Source organism: Chlorocebus sabaeus, chromosome X (assembly GCF_047675955.1).
Source record: "Chlorocebus sabaeus isolate Y175 chromosome X, mChlSab1.0.hap1, whole genome shotgun sequence".
In the NCBI taxonomy this organism is placed as follows: domain Eukaryota; kingdom Metazoa; phylum Chordata; class Mammalia; order Primates; family Cercopithecidae; genus Chlorocebus; species Chlorocebus sabaeus.
This window is the reverse complement of record NC_132933.1, coordinates 45585729-45605106: the sequence shown is the minus strand read 5'-3', so window position 1 is coordinate 45605106 and position 19378 is coordinate 45585729. Positions and strand designations below refer to the sequence as shown.

General features: G+C 41.2%; 1 protein-coding gene across 1 annotated transcript; it reads left to right on the top strand.

Annotated features, from left to right (window-relative positions):
- The first annotated feature begins 373 nt into the window (after window positions 1–373).
- On the top strand, window positions 374–17514 carry NCBP2L (nuclear cap binding protein subunit 2 like). Its single transcript, XM_037988859.1, has 2 exons — window positions 374–499; window positions 15815–17514. The coding sequence occupies exon 2, from the start codon at window positions 15887–15889 to the stop codon at window positions 16346–16348; it is 462 nt and encodes a 153-aa protein (XP_037844787.1). The 5' UTR covers window positions 374–499; window positions 15815–15886; the 3' UTR covers window positions 16349–17514.
- Window positions 17515–19378: the final 1864 nt, after the last annotated feature.

Here is a 19378-nt window from a genome sequence, read left to right as displayed (position 1 = left end):
TTTGAAATAGAGCAGTATATACTGCCATCTAGTGCCCAAGACATTGAACGTTCTCTGCCTGCGTCACAGAAGCTCGGAGAGGCACCAGAGGCGCCTCCTGGTGGAACCCACAGTGCGTTGGTTCTAAGAGCAGCAGGGAAGAAGCGTAGGAGGCGGAGCTCCTACAATGAGAGCTCCGTGGCCCAGCTAATAGGCAGGAACACCAATCAGGGCCAGAGCCGTCCTTTTTTCTAGTGGAGCGTCACTTGGCCTGAGTCCCTCCAAATCTATGGAGATTGGACTTTCATAGATTTGAAACTTCCTCCAGGTACCACAAACATCAGCCCTGTGATTAAGAGCAAAGAGCGGCCAACTACTATAATTCTTATTCCCAAGGCCCCGTGGGTCCTATATGTGCCCTGCAATTTGGGGAAAATGGAGGTGGGGTTGTGGTCTCTATGCTGTAGCAGCCAGAAAGTCAGAAAAAAGCTGTACCTCTAGCTCTTGACAGGATCCCAAGGTCAGAGGTGAAAGAGGTGCTGGGGGTCACTGACCATACCTGCAAAACTGAGAGTATGGTCCTTTTGTTCTAACAGACTGCTGAGGAGTCTCTATTTCTCCTCTCAGAAGCAAACCCTTTAGATATATTAATTTCCCTTTTTCTTCTTCTTCGCTTTTTTTTTATGTTCTTGGGTAAAAGCCAGAAGAGGTAGTAGAATATGAAATTTCATCTGCATTGTGTATACTTATAGTCTACTAAATTGTTTTTTAATTACAGTGTTTATGTTTTTCCTCTTGTTTATAATTATTTCATGTTAAACGTTATAACAAAATATATTAGATCCATAAATGTTTATTTAAGTTGTGTTTCGTGAACTGCTGGGACTTTTATTTCTATATTTGCCTGAGTCCTCTTATCTTTGTGCATAACCTTGGGATGAGGCCCTGGTAGAAGTATTTCCTTCTTGGCATTTGGCACCATTAAACTCAAGAGTCTGTCCCCTTGACATTTCCCTTGTTGTAGTCCTTGCTCTCAAGCAGTATTGTTAATAATTCAGTATAGCTTTCCATACTATATCCAGGCTGATCAAGAGTAAATATAATTGAGATATAAAAAAACTAGATAGTTCAGAGATAGCATTCAGGAGCTGGTATGTATTTGCATACAAGTCCAGCTTGTACTGACATATTGCATACCTCCTCGGGGGAAGGCTGACTGGGCAGGGCCACCTTGGCTCCCTTCTGTGAAGCCTTGCTTTGCTGACATATATTGTGCTGGATGGAGAGACTCCAAGCAGCAAAACGTTCTTGCATAAACTCAGAAAGCAGGGGGTGGGGGGCCACTTCCAGATAGAGCTGGTAGCTTTCTGGGTGGAGCAGAAAGAGGGTATAAGGGGCATCTCTTTCTCAGGTGAACTCATTCAACAGTCACTGTGCGCTTATCCTGTGCTGGGTATAGTGTAAGTGGGGATTCACAGGTAAACAAAACAGCCCAAGCTCCCAAAAACTTCATGGTCTGGCTGGAGAAAGAGATGTAGACAGACAAAAGCAGTACAAATACTAAGTGGTGATGGAGGCCTGGTGTGTGTGAGGGGAATGGGGAGTGGCATGTCTTGTGAGGGTGTGGAGGAAGGGTTAGCTCTGGCAGAAGAGAAGGACAATCTAGGTAGAGAGACTAGTGAACAGAGGCTTGGGGCTGAGAACAGTGTGTATGCTGATATCTGGGTGTGGATTACAAAACAGTTCAGTGTTACTGGAGAATAAAATGTAAGACATGGAAGCTGGTATAGTTATAGAAGTGCTTGTTATTAATGTAATAAATAACAAGATATAGAAGCAACTCTCATAACCATGGAAACTTGAAAGTAATGATCATTGTAAACATATTTAAAGATACCTGAAGTAACAGTAATGTGACATAAAATTGTGATTTCTATTGGGGACAAAGTCACAGGTACTGCTAACACTATCGTGATCTGTTCTCTGCATTTGTAGTTGAAGGAAATCTAAATTTCAGTTAGAGATTGGTGAAAACAAAGATGTAATATTTTCCCATCTGAGTTAATTTATCCCCTGAATATTTATTTATTTATTTTTTTAGAAGGAGTCTTGCTTTTGTTGCCCAGGCCAGGCAATGGTGCGATTTTGACTCACTGCCACCTCCGCCTCCCAGGTTCAAGCAATTCTCCTGCCTCAGCCTCCCAAGTAGCTTGAATTACAGGCATACGCCACCACCACACCGGGCTAATTTTGTATTTTTAGTAGAGACGAGGTTTTGCCACATTGGCCAGGCTGGTTTTGAACCCCTGACCTAGATGATCCAACAGCCTCGGCCTCCTAAAGTGCTGGGATTACAGGTGTGAGGCACGGTGCCCAGCCTATCCCCTGAATTTTTTTTTTTTTTTTTTTTTTGAGACCAAGTCTCGCTCTGTCGCCCAGGCTGGAGTGCAGTGGCATGATCTCAGCTTACTGCAAGCTCCGCCTCCCAGGTTCATGCCATTCTCCTGCCTCAGCCTCCCAAGTAGTTGGGACTACAGGTGCCCGCCACCACGACTGGCTAATTTTTTTGTATTTTTAGTAGAGACGGGGTTTCACCGTGTTAGCCAGGATGGTCTCGATCTCCTGACCTCGTGATCCACCCGTCTCGGCCTCCCAAAGTGCTGGGATTACAGGTGTGAGCCACCACGCCCAGCCTCCCCTGAATTTTTAAGGGTCCGTGTTCTAAGGCCGGGTGCAGTGGCCCATGCCTGTAATCCCAGCACTTTGAGAGGCCGGGGTGGGCAGATCCCTTGAGGCCAGGATTTCAAGACCAGCCTGGGCCACACGGCAAAATACTATCTCTACAAAAAATGTGAAAATTCCCTGGGCATGCTGGCATGCATCTGTAGTCCCAGCTACGCAGGGAGGATCACCTGAGCCTGGGTAGGTCGACGCTGCAGTGAGCCGTTATTGCTCCACTGCACTCCAGCCTGGGAGAAGAGTTCTAGACCAACCTCCTTATAATATTAATAACAATATTAGATGAATGAGCCTTTACTATGTGCCAAGCCCTGTGCTAAAAGCTTTACAGCCATTTTCTACTGATTCATCATCACAGGCCTGTGAGGCAACGTTGTTTTCATGGCTCTCAGAGACATGGAATTGTTTTCTAAGGTTACACAGCTGGCAAGGGGCAGAGATGGGACTTGACCCTGAGTCAGTGTCACTTAAGCCCCACCCAAACTTCAGGCCTTGGATCTGCACCTGGATGGCTACATTAGAATTAGAATCACCTGGGAAGTTCACTTTTTTTTTTTTTAAAAAAAAGACAGAATCTCGCTTGGTCACCAAGGTTGGAGTGCAGTGGCACAATCTCGGCTCACTGCAACCTCTGCCTCCCGGGTTCGAGCGATTCTTGTGCTTTAGCGTCCCGAGTAGCTGGGATTACAGGCACACGCCACCACGTAGGACTTATTTATGTATTTTTAGCAGAGACGGGGTTGCTCCATGTTGCCCAGGCTGGTCTTGAACTCCTGAGCTTCAGATCCACCCGCCTTGGCCTCCCGAAGTTCTGGGATTACAGGAGCCACCAAGCCCCGCCTTATTATTATTATAATTACTGAAACAGTATCTTGCTCTGTAGTCCAGAGCTGGAGTGCAGTGGTGCAATCTCAGCTCACTGCAGTCTCGGCCTCCTGGGCTCCAGGGGTCCTCCCACCTCAGCCTTCTGAGTAGCTGGGACTACAAGCGTGTGCTACCACGCCCAGCTAATTTTTGTAGAGACAGGGTCTCGCCATTTTGCCCAGGCTGGTCTCAAACTCCTGGCTCAAGTAATCTGCCTGCCTTGGGCTTCCCATAGTGCTGGGATTACAGGCATGAGCCACAAAGGCCAGCCTTTTTTTTTTTTTTTTTTTTGACAGGGTTTGGCTCTGCAGCCCAGTCTGGGGTGCAGTGGCATGATCTCGGCTCACTGCAGCGTCGGCCTCCCTGCCTCAAGGGGTCCTCCCTCCTCAGCCTTCTGAGTAGCTGGGACTACGGGCGTAGGATCTCTCCTCACTGCTACCTCTGCCTCCCGGGTTCAAGCGATCCTCTCATCTCAGTGTCCCGAGTAGCTGGGACTACAGGTGAGTACCACCACGCCTGGCTAATTTATTTTTTATTTTTTATTTTTGTAGAGATGGGGCTTTGCCATGTTGCTCAGGCAGGTTTTGAACTCCCGAGCTCAAGCAATCCGCCTGCCTCCGCCTCTAAGGTGCTGGGATTACAGGCGTGAGCCACCACGCCCAGCCTGGGATCCATCTATCGTTCTCTCTCTCTCTCTCTCTCCCCCCATATATACACACACACACACACACACACACATACACATACATATATATACATACATATATACATATATGTATTTTTTTTCTTTGAAGCAGAGTCTCGCTCTGTCTAATTTTGGTATTTTTAGTAGAGACGGGGTTTTACCATGTTAGCCAGGCTGGTCTCAAACTCCTGACCTGAGGTGATCTGCCCACCTCGGCTTCCCAAAGTGCTGCGATTACAGGTGTGAGCCACTGCGCCCAGCAGGGATCTGTATTTTTAAAAGGTCCCCAGATGATTCTTAAAGGTAGCCAGGTTTGGGAGCTTTAATGTTCTCAACCACAGATTTTTTGTTTTTATTTTGCATTTTAATCGAAATTGTATATATTTAAGGTGTACATCATGACTGGATATAGATATAGATATAGATATAGATATAGATATAGATATAGATATAGATATAGATATAGGTATATCCCCACACATATATACACACATAGACTACAGTCAAGCTAACATATCCATCTCTTCACATAGTTAACTTTGTGTGTGTGTGTGTGTGTGTGTGTGTGCAGTGAGATCTACGCTGTTAGCAAATTTCAAGTAAACAATAAGGTATTGTTAACTATAGTCCCCATGTTGTACATTATATCTCTAGAACTTATTCATCCTATATAACTGAAGCTTTGAACCCTTTGACCAACATCTCCCCATGTGTTCCCCACCCTACCCCTGGTAACCACCATCTACTCTCTGCTTTGATGAATTCAGTTTTTTTAGATTCCACATATAAGTGAGATCATTTAGCATTTTTCTTTCTGTGTTTGGTTTATTTCACTTAGCAAAATATCCTCCAGGATCATTTATGTTATTACAAATGGCAGAATTTCCTTCTAAGGCTAAATAATATTTTATTATATATATACACACATACACATATATACACATAATATACACACATATATAAACATAATATACATATATACACATATACATATATACTCATATACACATATGCACACACATACGTGTGTGTGTGTGTGTATATATATACACACCACAATTTCTATATTTAGAAATTGAATTTTTTAGAAAAAAATTAGAAATTAGTTTGGAAATTGAATGGATAAAAACTCATTTTTATCCATCAATGGACACTTAGGTTGTTTCCACAAGCTTTCTTAGCACAGTGCTTGGGCATGGTAGATACCTAATAAATATCTGATTAACCAAGGGGAAATAAAATATGAAGATGGGGAACTGAGGGAAACTGAAAAGCTGTCCTTGGGGGCCAGACACAGTGGCTCACACCTGTAATTCTAGCACTTTGGGAGGCCGAGGCGGTGAGATCAAGACAAGCCTGGCCAACAGGGTGAAACCCTGTCTCCACTACAAATATAAAAATTAGTCTGGCATGGTGGCACGTGCCTTTTTTTTTTTTTTTTTAATTTAGAGGGAGTCTCACTCTGTCGCCAAGGCTGGAATGCAGTGGCGTGATCTTGGCTCACTGCAACTTCTGCCTCCCAGGTTCAGGTGATTCTCCTGCCTCAGCCTCCCGAGTAGCTGGAATTACAGACATGTGCCACCATGCCCAGCTAGTTTTTGTATTTTTAGTAGAGACAGGGTTTCACCATGTTGGCCAGGCTGGTCTTGAACTCCTGACTTCAAGTGATCCATCTGCCTCCCAAAGTGCTGGGATTACAGACGTGAACCACTGCACCTGGCCAAGAATTGTATATATTTAAGGTGTACTCCATGATGTTTTGATATACATTGTGAAATGATTACCACAATCAAGCTAATTAATATATACATCAACCTGTCTTTGTAGAACTGTTTCACGGAGGCCATATATTATTATATCCTAATATCTACAGTGTTTTCTTCTGGAGCTCACAGTCTGGTGCGTGTGTGTGTGTGTGTGTGTGTGTGTGTGTTTGTCCAGGGTGGGAGCACAGGCAAGTAAAGAGACAATCACAGTATATATGAAAAGGATTGTCATGGAATGAAGCACAGAATGGTGATAGAAGGAACAAAGAGTGGGCATACCAAACACAGATTGGAAGTGTAAAGGAAGGCTTCCTAGAGGAGATGATGGCTTGAAGGATGAATTGAGAAGAACAAAGTGATTATCCAAGCCCATTTTTAGTGCCTAGTAGGCATTCATCTAATGAGATGGTGGATGTATAACACTTAGTACCTACCACATAGTCACAGCTCAATATGTGGTAGACGTCATTATTGTTACCTGACCTTTTCAAACAAACATGAATGGTAAGTTACGTTTACTATGAGGAATACATAAGATAATGCATGGCATGGAAAGTACTTAATATAGTGTCTGGCATATAATAATTGCCCAGCAAATGGTGGCAGTTGATAGTGTTATTGTTGCTGCTATCATTATTTTTAGGTTTGACTGGACTAAGATAGATGGAATCTTCCATCTCTGATCTTTTGGGTCATTCAATTCTGCAATTTATACCTGTTACATTATCTCATATTACACAAAATTACATATTACATGTTTATATATATAATATGAAATTTCATGTTACACATAACATTTTTTCAGATATAATGTCTGCAAGCGTGCTTATGTTCAGAACTTTTCCCGATAACAATCTCTGGCCCCAACCACCGCTACCACCATCACCAGCCACGTGGTGTTCTCAAGTTGTAGTCTCCACAAAGCATATAGAAAATAGAGGAGCTGGGCGGATGTGGTGGCTCACGCCTGTAATTCCAACACTTCGGGAAGCTGAGGCCGGTGGATCACTTAAGCTCAGGAGTTCAAGACCAGCCTGGGCAACATGGCAAAACCCCCTCTCTTAAAAAAAAAAAAAAAAAAAAAAAAAATTGCCAGGTGTGGTGGCATGCACCTGTGGTTTCAGCTACTCAGGAGGCTGAGGTGGGAAGATTGTTTGAGCCCGGGAGGTTGAGGCTGCAGTGAGCTGTGACTGTGCCACTGCACTCCAGCCTGGGCCACAGAGCGAGACCTTGTCTCAAAAACAAACAAACAAACAAACAAAAACAAAACAAAAAAGAGGAAATAAAGAAAAGAAATAAAATAAAATAGAGGAACTGATGGTAGAAGAAGTGGAACAGAGCTGCTGTTGCCTCTGAAAATATTTTCTATATAGTAAAGGGATGACATTGGTTTTCTGATCAGCCTTTGTATTTCCAATCTAAGGACAGTTGGTAGAAGTGAATCAAAAGCTTTCCCCAACTTTGTTTTGCACTTTTGCTGTTCTAGATAGGAGGGTAGAGTGTATGTAGGTTGTAAATATGTTCCTCAGTCCAACCCCATCTCCCCACAACAGCTAGCAGAAATTCCTTCTCCATTAGCAATCAACAGTCCCTTTTCCCCTAGTTTCTGTAGCTAGTGCAAGTTTTAGTTTTTTGTTGCAGAGCTTCATGGATATTTTAATGGGCATTCCTAGATGGTGGGTATCAGACTGTGTTATCTTGCTGCCATGTTAACCTGGAGTTCCCCCAGATACACAATTGGTTTTCTTGCTAACGACTTCAGGGAGAAGGCACAAAAGTCCTTTGCTTTTTCATGGTCCTATGTTACTGTCTTTCCAGCCCTCTCCATCCTGGGGGCCCTGTTTTCACCAGTCATCTCATTTTACCCAATACAGGAGTCCTCATCCTTTTTGTAAGGAAAAACTGTGTTGTATATTCCTGATGCCTTGATCTCCCTGGGAAGAGGGAAATTAAGGGTAGAAGGAAGTTGACTGAATCTGGGGGCTGGCTGTCAGGGTGTGGGAGTGAAGAGGATTGGGGAGATACTGCTTACTGTCTTCCTCTCTGAGCTGAGAATCCAGGCAAACTGCAGAGAGCAGGGCAGGAGAAGGGCGATCATGTTGGAGAGTTAGCTTGCAAGGCCTTGATATTGTTTGCAGATCCCAAGCTACCGATTAGGGGCTCCTGACCTAATACAGTTAAAAAAAAAAATGGTTTGTGTTGTCATTGTGGCTATTTTTTAATATCCTTCCAGAGGTATATCTCCCTTCCTGTATTAGCTTTCTAAATCTTGATACTGTGTACGCAGATTGATCCTTTTGCCCTACTTTCCACTCCTGGTAGCATTCTCATTTGTCTTTCAGCCACCTCTGGAATTCTGGACTTGGTTTACCTAGCCTTTGTGACCACTCCATATATTGACATACAGGGAGCCTCCAACTTACAGACAGGCTGAGCTCTCAAAGTTCACTCTCAAGTCAATTGTTTGGAAGGTGACGTGCATTTTTCCATAGGAGAAAAAAATTGTTATAAATTGAACTACATTTCCAGGCCAGCCCACAAAAGACTTCTTTAGCTCTAATGTACTAAAAATGTGGGCCATTTGCAATGAAAAAGTAAGAAATCTTGGTAATTCAGCAAAAACAAGAAGACAATCCAAGGGAATAAGAAATACTTTTGCTTGGCTACTGGCACCGGAGTCAAGAAAGCTGAATTGGATGAGGTACACAGGGCTTTCCGGAGGCTCTCCAGAAAGACTCATGGGGACTTTGAAAGTCTGTGGAATCATAACATAGTTCTAAGTTTACTTCAAAACTTATGGCTTTCAATAATAATGACTACCATATACTGAGCACTTACTGTGTGTCAGGTGCTGTGCTAGGCAGTTTACATACCTTCCCCTCATTTCATTTCATTCTTACAACAACACTATGAGGTAAATACTATAAAGACCCTTATTTTACAGACTGAGGCTCAGAAAGGTCAATTAAGTTGACAAAAGTTATACAGACAGCACAATTAGAGGTCAAGTCAATGGTTTCCTACTGCCCAAACCTGTGCTTTACAATATATATCTGATGACTCGTTTCTTTTCTTTTCTTTTCTTTTCTTTATCTGGGTATATCGGGAACATCACTTTTGGGGCTATCAGCCATGATTAGAGTTATTTGCCAGATCACAAGGAAACAAAGATTGGGAAACTAGGAGAGGTGGTACGAGGGAGGGGAGGAAGGAGGAAGGAACAGAGAATTTTGTTAGGCAAAAGTTCAACTAAGAAGCCACATATGTCAATGTTTCTCAAACTGTACGGTGCACTCAAAGCACCCAAAACTCATTAAAATACAGATCATTATTTAGCAGGTCTAGGGAGGGGCCTGAGATCCTGCATTTCTGAAAAGCTCCCAGGTGTGCTGCTCCTGCTGGTCCATAGACAACACTTTAAACAGTAAGGCCATATAGTGCAAATGATGAACAAAAACATTCAAGCACCCATTAACACCTGCTTCCTAATTTAATCCAGATCAGCTTCTACACTAAACAGTCACTTATTATCCTCTTTTCTCCTGTAGGCTGTCTCAGGGCATTGTCTCCACTTTAGTTCTGCCAGTCTGTTTCAGCTTATGTTTGTTTATTTATTTATTTATTTGTACAAATTTAAGGGGTTCAAGTGCAGTTTTGGTACATGGATATATTGCAGAGTGGTGAAGTCTGGGCTTTTAATGTAACCGTCACCCAAACAGTATAGATTGTACCCATTAAGTAATTTCTCATCTCTCACCCCCATGACATGTTTGTGTTTAACTACTCATTTAAATACAGGTGTTAAATACATATGAACATCTTCCGTCACTCTGAGCACTAAGCAGTCTCAATCAAACATGAGTTTCTCTTGGCACAAAGTAGATATTTGGCCACAGGGTTCCACTTCTTAACAACGGCTCTCAGCTCTCTCTCCCATTAGGAACAGTCTTATAAAGGTAAGGCATGTAGTAACACTACTGTCCCAGCGCTTTCTAATTTCCTTTCTCAGAGCTATTGCCTTCATCTGGAGCAGGAAGCAGCCTGGCTTTTTAAAGAGTCCAGATCCTTGTTTCTTTCACATAGTTGAAACAATCCCAGCATTAGTTTAAGGCAATCATTGAAAAGATTCTTTGCAGAGTCCTGCCAACTCCAAAAGCCCAGTGAAATTTGTTTCCTGGAAGATTATTTACTTTATTTTGCCACCTCCTCTCCTCCATCTCTTAGGATTTTGACTGATCATTTTGAGCCATTCTTCATGTTTTTCTTCTATTTTTAGACTCTCTGACTAATTCTCCCCAATAGCAAGAGTCAAGGAAAGCTTTCCACTCCAACCAAGCTCTACTTTTTAGGTAGGAAATATTCTCTCACAGTGTTTGCAGATCAACTTGATGATCTGTGGTCCCTGACAACTGGATTGCTTTTCTATCTTCTCTTTAACCTTTGGGGAGGTTAACCTTGGGGGTGACCCTTCTAACACCTTCAGCAGGTAGGTGTTCATGCAGCCTCCACATGAATAGATTAGGTAAGTTCACATTCTATCACTGGATGAATTTAAAACTCTGCGAAAAAAAGAATTGTAATCTGTTTTTAACTTCTATCCATTAATCTTACTTTCATCATATGAAGCAGAAATAGTGCTTTCAATGTTTCATGACATTTGTCATATCCTCATTTAACCATCTCTTTGCTAGACTAAACATCCCCAATTTCTAATCAGTCCTCAGTTACTTCTTGACCCTTCTTTCATTCAATAAACATTAGATGCACTATGATTTATAAATGTTCACTCTAAAATACGGTACCTCGAAATGGAACATACTGCTCACTGTGTAGTTTGACCAGCATGGAGTATATTGGGACTGCCACTTCTTGTGATGGTCTGATGCAATTTTATGATCATGCTAGCTTAAGAAAGAGTAACTCACTTCTTCACATCTGTTGAGTACCTACTTTGGGTCAGGTACCTAACATCTACTAGAAACCTCCGTTTTCAGTGGTAGAGGTTCTCTGTTCTTTCTTACTGCATGGGGCCTGGAGATGGTACAGCCACCCTCTTCCAATCCTTCCTACTGTCATCTGCTATACTTTAGAACTCTCACTTATTGAGGACTTCACCTCCTCACTGATAATCTTCCTTTAAGTGACCCATAAGCTTCATCCTTTCAATCATTTTACCTCCACTCTGCTTCACCAACCATTTTCAATGATCCACTTTATTCTCAGCAGATGATCTCACCTCTCATTTCATTATGAAAATCTAGGTCATTGGATGCTAACACCCATTTTCCTGCCCTCACCCCACCCTGCCACATAGTTGTGTCGTTACATGTCCTAACCTCTCTCTCTCTTTTTTTTTTTTTTTTTTTGATCTTGCAGAAATAGACATAGCTTCTCCAGTTCACAGCTAATTTCTCTACGTGTGCTTTGGAGCCCATTCTTTCTCACCTCCTTGAGGACTTACTTCATCAGTTATCCCTCCTCTCATCTGTATCTTCAACAACTCCTTCTCTGCTTACTGACTGCTTCCCATCAACCTTCAGACATGATCAACTTTGACTCCTAAAAAAGGAAACAAACAAATTTTCCTTCACCTCTATCCCCAACTGGCATTTGCCCTATTTCTCTTCTTTTATTGTTATGGAATCTTTTCTAAAGTATAGACACTCTCCATTTCCTCACCTCCTGTTAAAAACTCAGCCCCCACTATGGCTTTTCTGTTCCCAGAACACCACTGTTATTTCTCTTGTTAAGTAAACCAATGGCATCCTAATTGCCAAATCTAATGAACAATGTTAAGTCTTTATTTTACTGGACCTCTCTCTGATGTATTTAACATAATTGATTGCTCTCACCCTACTTCTGTCCTCATGAATCTCTTGAAAGTGTCTACTCCTTGGCTTTGGTGATGTTGCACATCTTCTGGCTGTCCTCATTCCTCTCTGATTACTCCTTATGCTCTTTTGTGGACTCTTCGTCTGCCACCCCTTAAATACCAGTCTTTCCCAGGTTTTTTCATTCCTCACCTTTCCCCTAGATCATCTCATCAATACCCATTGTTTTATCTACCATACTATTGAGCCCCAAATATGTGTCTGTAGTCCCAGACCTCTGTTGAGAGCTCCAAACCTGTATACTAGTTGATACTTTACAGGTATAATATGGCACATCCTACAGGTACCTCAAGACCAAACTCAGTATGTTCCAAATGCCTCTTTTTTACTCTAATCTGCCCTTCCTCCTCTATCTGCCCACTGACACCATGGTGACTCAGACCTCCATCTACACAGTTGACCTCTATCTACACAGTGCCGAAACTTGGTAGTCATCCTAAATTTCTCATTCAACCAGTCACCAAGACCTGTTCAGTCTATCTTCTAAGTATCTATCTGATATGTCTTTCCTTTATGTTACTACAACATATTATTAGACCAGGCTTTCCATCATCTTTTCATTTTTTAGCTATTCAAATAGCTCCTTAACTGGTCTTCCTGCCTCTTGGCCTGCTCCCCCTTAGCCTATCCTTCACATTGTGAAAGAATGCATTTTCTCTAATGCAAACCAGATCACATCACTCCTCTGCTTGCAGCCCTATCATGATTCTCACTGCTTACTGGTACAGTCCATGCTGCTCCACAAAGCTTACAAGGCCCCTCACAATCTGGCCTTGTCTACCCTTCCAATCTTATCTCCTATCATCTTTTCCTTATTTTCTTTGCCCAAATAATGTCAGACTGAATACCCCCCACTATGCCTTCATGCCTTCATACACACTGTTCTCTCTGCCTAGAATGACCCCTTGGTCTTCCAGTCAAATCTTCATTCAGCTTTCAAAATTGGACTCAGTATGTCTTGGTAGATACACAAGAAACTAGTGACAATGATTGGGTGGCTGGGGCACAGGAGTGGGAATAAGACTTACTTTTTCCACCTATTTGTACATTCTGTATTTTGTAACACAAATCTGAATTCACTATTCAAAAAAGTAAATACTATGTAAATTTTTTGTTTAAAAAGCTCAGGAATCAGGTCCTTTAGAAAGTTGTTTTCCCCTCCTCATTCTCTTCTGTAGTTTTGTACTACCTTCTTTGTGCTACCTCCGGGCCTACTGTGTGCTCCTGTGATTAGAATAATTACATTGCATTGCAATTTATATGGAAGTTGTCCATCTCCTCAGATTGTGAGCTACCTGAGGGAAGGGGCTGCATCTTAGTTTTTATTGTTTCCCCAGAATTTAACATAGTGCTCTATAAATGTTTGTTGAATGAATGGAGAAACAAGTGAAGAGAGGAATAAAGTAGGGGATGCCTCAAATTATAAAACAAAGCTCCCAAGTCAGTTTTCTTTCCCAATATCCATCAATCTGTCCTTTTGCCATGTGTTGAGGTTAAAAATAATATTTTACATTTATACTTTTTTAAAAATTTTCTGAGACAGAGTCTCACTCTGTCACCCAGGTTGGAGTACACTGGCACAATTATGGCTCATTTCAGCCTCGATCTCCTGGGCTCTAGATCCTCCCACCTCAGCCTTCCAAGTAGCTGAGTGATTGGGTGATATTGCTAGTAAATGGTGAAGTTGAGATTTGAACCAAGGTCTTTTGACTTCAAAATTCATGCTTGATTCATAACACTACATTGATTCAAAGGGGCATCTCCACTGCTTGACTACTGGGTGCCTAGCTCAAGGCAGCCCACTGTCTTCGGACTGCTCTGACCATTTTAAAAGCTCTTGTTTGTAGTGAGCCAGGTTATAAATGAGCCAAATAAGACATAAGACATGGCCAATAATAGGGTCTTTTGGCTCTCTACTAGAACTTTCCTTCCAGTCTGACACCAAACCATTTGTTCGCTTCTTTGGCTATAGTTGTTCAACTAGTTATAGGCTCATCTCAACAAATGCCTGAAGCATCCAGCTTATATTTTGCCATCTCATCTACAAGGGAATTATGGGAAACTTTGTCCAATGCCTGGATGAAATGAAATCCACTATAGCTATCACATTCTCTGATAGCTTATCTAGTAACCAGATCAAAAAAAAAAAAAAAAAGGAAATGAAGTCTAGGAGGGATATTTGTTTTTTAACGGGGCAATTTGTCAATGACTTAAAGTAATGAGTTTCCAGTGGTATACTTTCAGACATCCTTGACAGGCTGTCAGGAAGATGATGATTTTTGGCCAGTGGGCTTTCTACTTTTCTTCAAATGACATCAAATAGGGACTTCCATTTTCATTGCTTTGAATTGCACAGCACTGTTGTTTACATCTAGTTTTATTTAATCTTCTATTTCAGTTTTCTGGGCTTTTATTTTTTCTTTGTGTTCTGCCCTTGCATATGTTCCCTCTGCCTGGTTCATTCCCTAAACTCCTACAACCCTGGCCCCACAACACACACATACACATACCTTACTTGTCCTTTGAGAATCAGTGCATGCAGTCCCTTCTCCAGAAGCCTTCTCTGTTGTCCCCAGACTGAGGTAACTGCTTCTTCTCCTGGGTGTTGTAGTGGCAAGCGAGCACAGTGCCTGTCACAAAGTAGATCCCCCGTAAATGTTAACTCCCTTCTCCCCTTCCTCCATGAATATCTCTAAAATAGTATTCATTACACCATATGGTACTTTCTTGTTTACTTGTCTGCCTTCATCACTCAATTACGAGCTCATTCGTTCATCCACTCATTAACACATATTTATTGTGTGTCTATGGTGTACAAGGCATTGTTCATGTAGGTGCTGGGGACACAGTGATTTCTGAAAATTGTATTTTCACTGTGTCTTTTCACTGTTGTATTTATAGCACCTGTCACAGTGTCTGGCAAGTAGAGTGCTTAGTAAATGTTTGTTAAAGGAATGCACTTCCTCAGCAGAGTTTCTCAAAGTGTGATCCTTGGACTATTTGCATCTGGATCACTGAGGGGTGTAGGTTAAAATGTTAATTCTTGGGTCCCTCTCCAAGTCTACTGAATCAGAATATCTTAAGAGTGGGCTGTAAGAATCTGTATTTTAATCTCGTTTTGCGGTATTTCTTTCATGCTAAAATTTGGGAACCACTGCAAAACAGAAAAGAAATAGGGAGACCTAATGCCTATTATTGAAAAGTGTAGCTAAAACCAACTAAATCATGTTTAATGCCTCTGAATGCTATAGCAAATTTTAGTAAAAGAGAAAAAAGAATTTTTACCTGTTGAACAAGTGGAATTATTGCTAATAAAATCTAATCTTAATTTAGGTGAAATTTATGATACCAGAGAGTTTTCATTTTTATAGCGTTACTTGTATATTTGATGGTATATAGGGACCCTTTGTGTAACCCAACAATACAATATATTGATTCCATGTTATAGACTTGAATTGCAAATTAAGAAAGAGTATGTCCAAACTATACTTGTGCTTTAACATTGATTATATGTGATTTATCTGATGTTTAGTTCTTAATCAGAATTGTCAGTGCTCATTCTCTGTGCAAATTTGATCCATTTAACTGTTTTATGCCATATTTTCTAAGAGCATGCTGTTATTAAAAGTGCTCTTTGGTAATAGATTAGGTATATAAGATCTAAGTCAACCAAGGACAGCACAACTTCCCTTTCAGGAAGACTTGACAAGTTGAATTTTATGACCATGTTTTGGAGACTGGAGCTGTCTATTTTTAGTGTGCCTTGACATGATCCTTATGGTCAGGAGCTGAAGTGTTCTTGTATCTGAACACAAATATGTTAAATATTCACAGATTTATACTTCTATTTCCCTCCTTTTGACATCCCTCTTTTTTTCAACTCAACTTAGGTTTTCAGTGGTGGTGTCACTGCTGCCAAGCTAAACCGAAAATGGCCATCTGCATGCTGCCCAACCAGCACCATGTCCAAAGGCCTGAAAATTCTATGTAAAGACCCTGTTTTGGAGCTGAGCTGCTGCCGGGACCATCAGTTCAGTGGCAGTAAATTTCAGCAGGAAAAATTACTGAAGGAAAGCTCCACAATGAATATGAGGAATCTTTCATTTTATACAACCGAAGAGAAAATACATGAGCTCTTTAGTAGATCTGATATCAGGAATATCTTTATGGGCCTGGATAAAATAAAGAAAACAGCATGTGGCTTCTGCTTTGTAGAATGCCATAACAGAGCTGATGCTGAAAATGCCATGCGGTTTCTAAATGGGACCTGCCTAGATGAATGGATTATCCGCACTGATTGGGATATAGGTTTTAGAGAAGGTCAACAGTATGGTCGCGGTAAATCTGGTGGTCAGGTAAGGGATGAGTTTCGTGAAGACTTTCATTCTGGTAGAGGAGGCTTTGGAAGACAGAGTCAGATCTAAAACAATCCATAGAGAAAAAGTTTTAACTCTAACCCCTTGAAAAGTGTGTTATAGACCAATCTCAAGTCTGCAAATAGCCAATTTCAAGTTTAAATTACCTTATTGTTGATGTATTTTTTTCTCTGAAAATTTATTAAATGGCAGAAACAAAAAAAAAATCCATTTGCTTTTGTCTGAATTTTGAAGGTGCTTTTCAGATTACCAGTTTGACTGTTAGGTGGTCTAAAGTGAAGTGTTTTTCGGGAACAAATTAGGTATGTAAGATCAGAGTCAACCAAAGCACAACTTCCCTTTTAAGAAGATTTCCATTGGATTCTATGGCCATGTTCCTGCATCCCGAAATTATAATTTTTTTTAGAGCTTGCATAAAACACAGTTAAATAAGTGGAAATTTTAAAAAATTATCAAGAGAAACACAAACACTGTTATTTGAAAACATAGAAAAATCTGGAAGAATTTGTAATAAAAACAAAAATCCTCCTGCCCCACCTCTTCCTATCCTACGCCTATTCCCTGGACGATAACGCTTAATTATTTTTTATTAGTTTTTGGTTTGTTTGTTTCTTGGTAGTTTCCTCCATATCTCCAAATAACATGACTGCTTACTTTCTTTTTAAGTGCTATCTACTGACTTCCTGCTTTCAGAGATGAGGATTTAGCTCACTTACACCCCCATTTGCACTTCTCTACTCTCCATCCTCTCAATGTAGTTCACAACACTTTACAGACGGTTCCTGAGTTACAATGGCTTGGCTTACAATGTTTTGACTTTACAATGGTATGAAAGTGATATGCATTCAGTAGAAACCATACTTCAGGTACCCATACAACTATTTCGTTTTTCACTTTCAGTATAGTATTCAACAAATTGCTTGAGATACTTAACACTTTGTTATAAAATAGGCTTTGGGTTAGGTGATTTTGCCCAAGTGTAGGCTAATGTAAAGTGTTCTGAGCACGTTTAAGGTAGGTTATGCTATGCTATATTTGAGAGGTTAGATGCATTAAATGCATTTTCAACTTAACAATATATTCAATTTACAATGAGCCTATCAGGATGTAACCCCATCATAAGTCAATGAGCGTCTGTACTTTCTTTATTGTTACATAGCATAACTTAGGTTATGCTGCAGTAATAAACAATCAAAAAATTTTAGTGCTTAAAATTACTAAGCTCTGTTCCTCCCACTACATTCCCATTGCTGATTACATGGTGCAGGGGTCTGCTCCATGCCATGATTGTCCACCTTTTGGGGCCCAGGCTAATAGTATAATCACTATCTGGAAGGATGGTGACAGAGGGAATAACAGAGTGACAAATCATGTCCTGGCTCCTCAAGTTTCCACCCAGAAATGATATCCGTCACTTTTGCTCACATTTCCATTCTCAAAACATGTTGTCAAAACTGATTCTGAGGGAGTGGAGAAGGATCTGTAGGAAGAGACCCTGAATATTAGTGATGAGTTATACAGTTTACTACAGGTCCTCCTAAAACTTTAATATATACAAATATAACTCCATTTTTGTTTTGTTCCACCATATAGTACTCCCCACTTTGTAAGATGAAGATGTTAATGTCCTTTTGCCTTTTCTTCATCTTTCCTCCTCCCCCTTCTACTTTCTGGCTTTTTTCATCTACATTTGTGTTTTTACATTGTCAAAGTTGATGATAAAGTTGTCTGTGCTCTGTCTTTCAGTTAATTCCAGAAGTTTACAATTAGTAAAGAGTATTTTATTACTGTGACTATATAAATATTGTTCCCTGGCCAGGTGCAGTGGCTCATGCTTCTAATCCCAGCATTTTGGGAGACTGAGGTAGGCAGATCACTTGAGGTCAGGAGTTCAGGACCAGCCTGGGCAACATGGCGAAGCCCTGTCTTTACCAAAAATACAAAAATTACTGGGCATGGTGGTATGTGCCAGTGGTCCCAGCTACTCAGCAGGCTGAGGTAGTAGGATAGTGATTCCTCCTGAGCCCAGGAGACGGAGGTCACCGTGAACTGAAGTTGTTCCACTGCACTCCAGCCTGGCTGGCAGAGTGAGACCCTATCTCAAAAATAAGTAAATAAATAAATAAATAAATAAAGTTCCCTGCAAAGCCAGGGAGAGTCCAACAACTGTATCTTTTCTTCTGGAATTTTTATTTACCATTCTCTATTTCTTTTATTTGCCATTATTGCACCCCTTAATTTCCTTCAAACTCTGTAAAAAATTAAGCTTTCCGTGGATATTCTACTTTTTTTTTTTTTTCAAAGTCTCACTGTGTTGCCCAGGTTGGAGTTCAGTGGCACGATCTCAGCTCACTGCAACCTCTCCTTCCTGGGTTCAAGCAATTCTTCTGCCTCAGCCTCCCAAGTAGCTGGGACTACAGGTGCGTGCCACCACACACGGCTAATTTTTGTATTTTTTTAGTAGAGACAGGGTTTCACCATATCGGCCAGGCTGGTCTCGAACAGTGATCCGCCAACCTCGGCCTCCCAAAGTGTTGGGATTACAGGCGTGAGCCACCGCGCCTGACAATTCTCCTACTTTCATCTCCATGATCTGTCTGTTCTCCTATTCTGATCTGGATTTGTTACTCTCTAGACCAGGATTTCTCAATCGCAGCCCTACTGATGTTTTGGACCAGAGAATTATTTGTTGTGGAAGGCTGTGTTGTGCATTGTAGAATTCAGTATACTTGGCCTCATATACCCACTAAATATAGTAGCACACATTTGTGCACACACACACACACGCACACACACTCCAACTTGTGACAACCAAAAATGTCTCCAGACATTACCAATTGTTTCTGCCAGGCCAGTGGGGAGGCAAAATCACAACTGGCTGCAAACCACTGCCCTCGGCAATAGTTCCCATCCAGAGATTTTTCTTCACTGTAGTCCTGAATTGGACTGACTATTTCATGGATCCTGTGTTTATCCCTTTTGTGGTTTACTCCTATATTAGTCCATTTTCACACTGCTGTAAAGAACTACCTGAGACTGGGTAATTTATGAAGCAAAAAGGTATAATTGATTCACAGT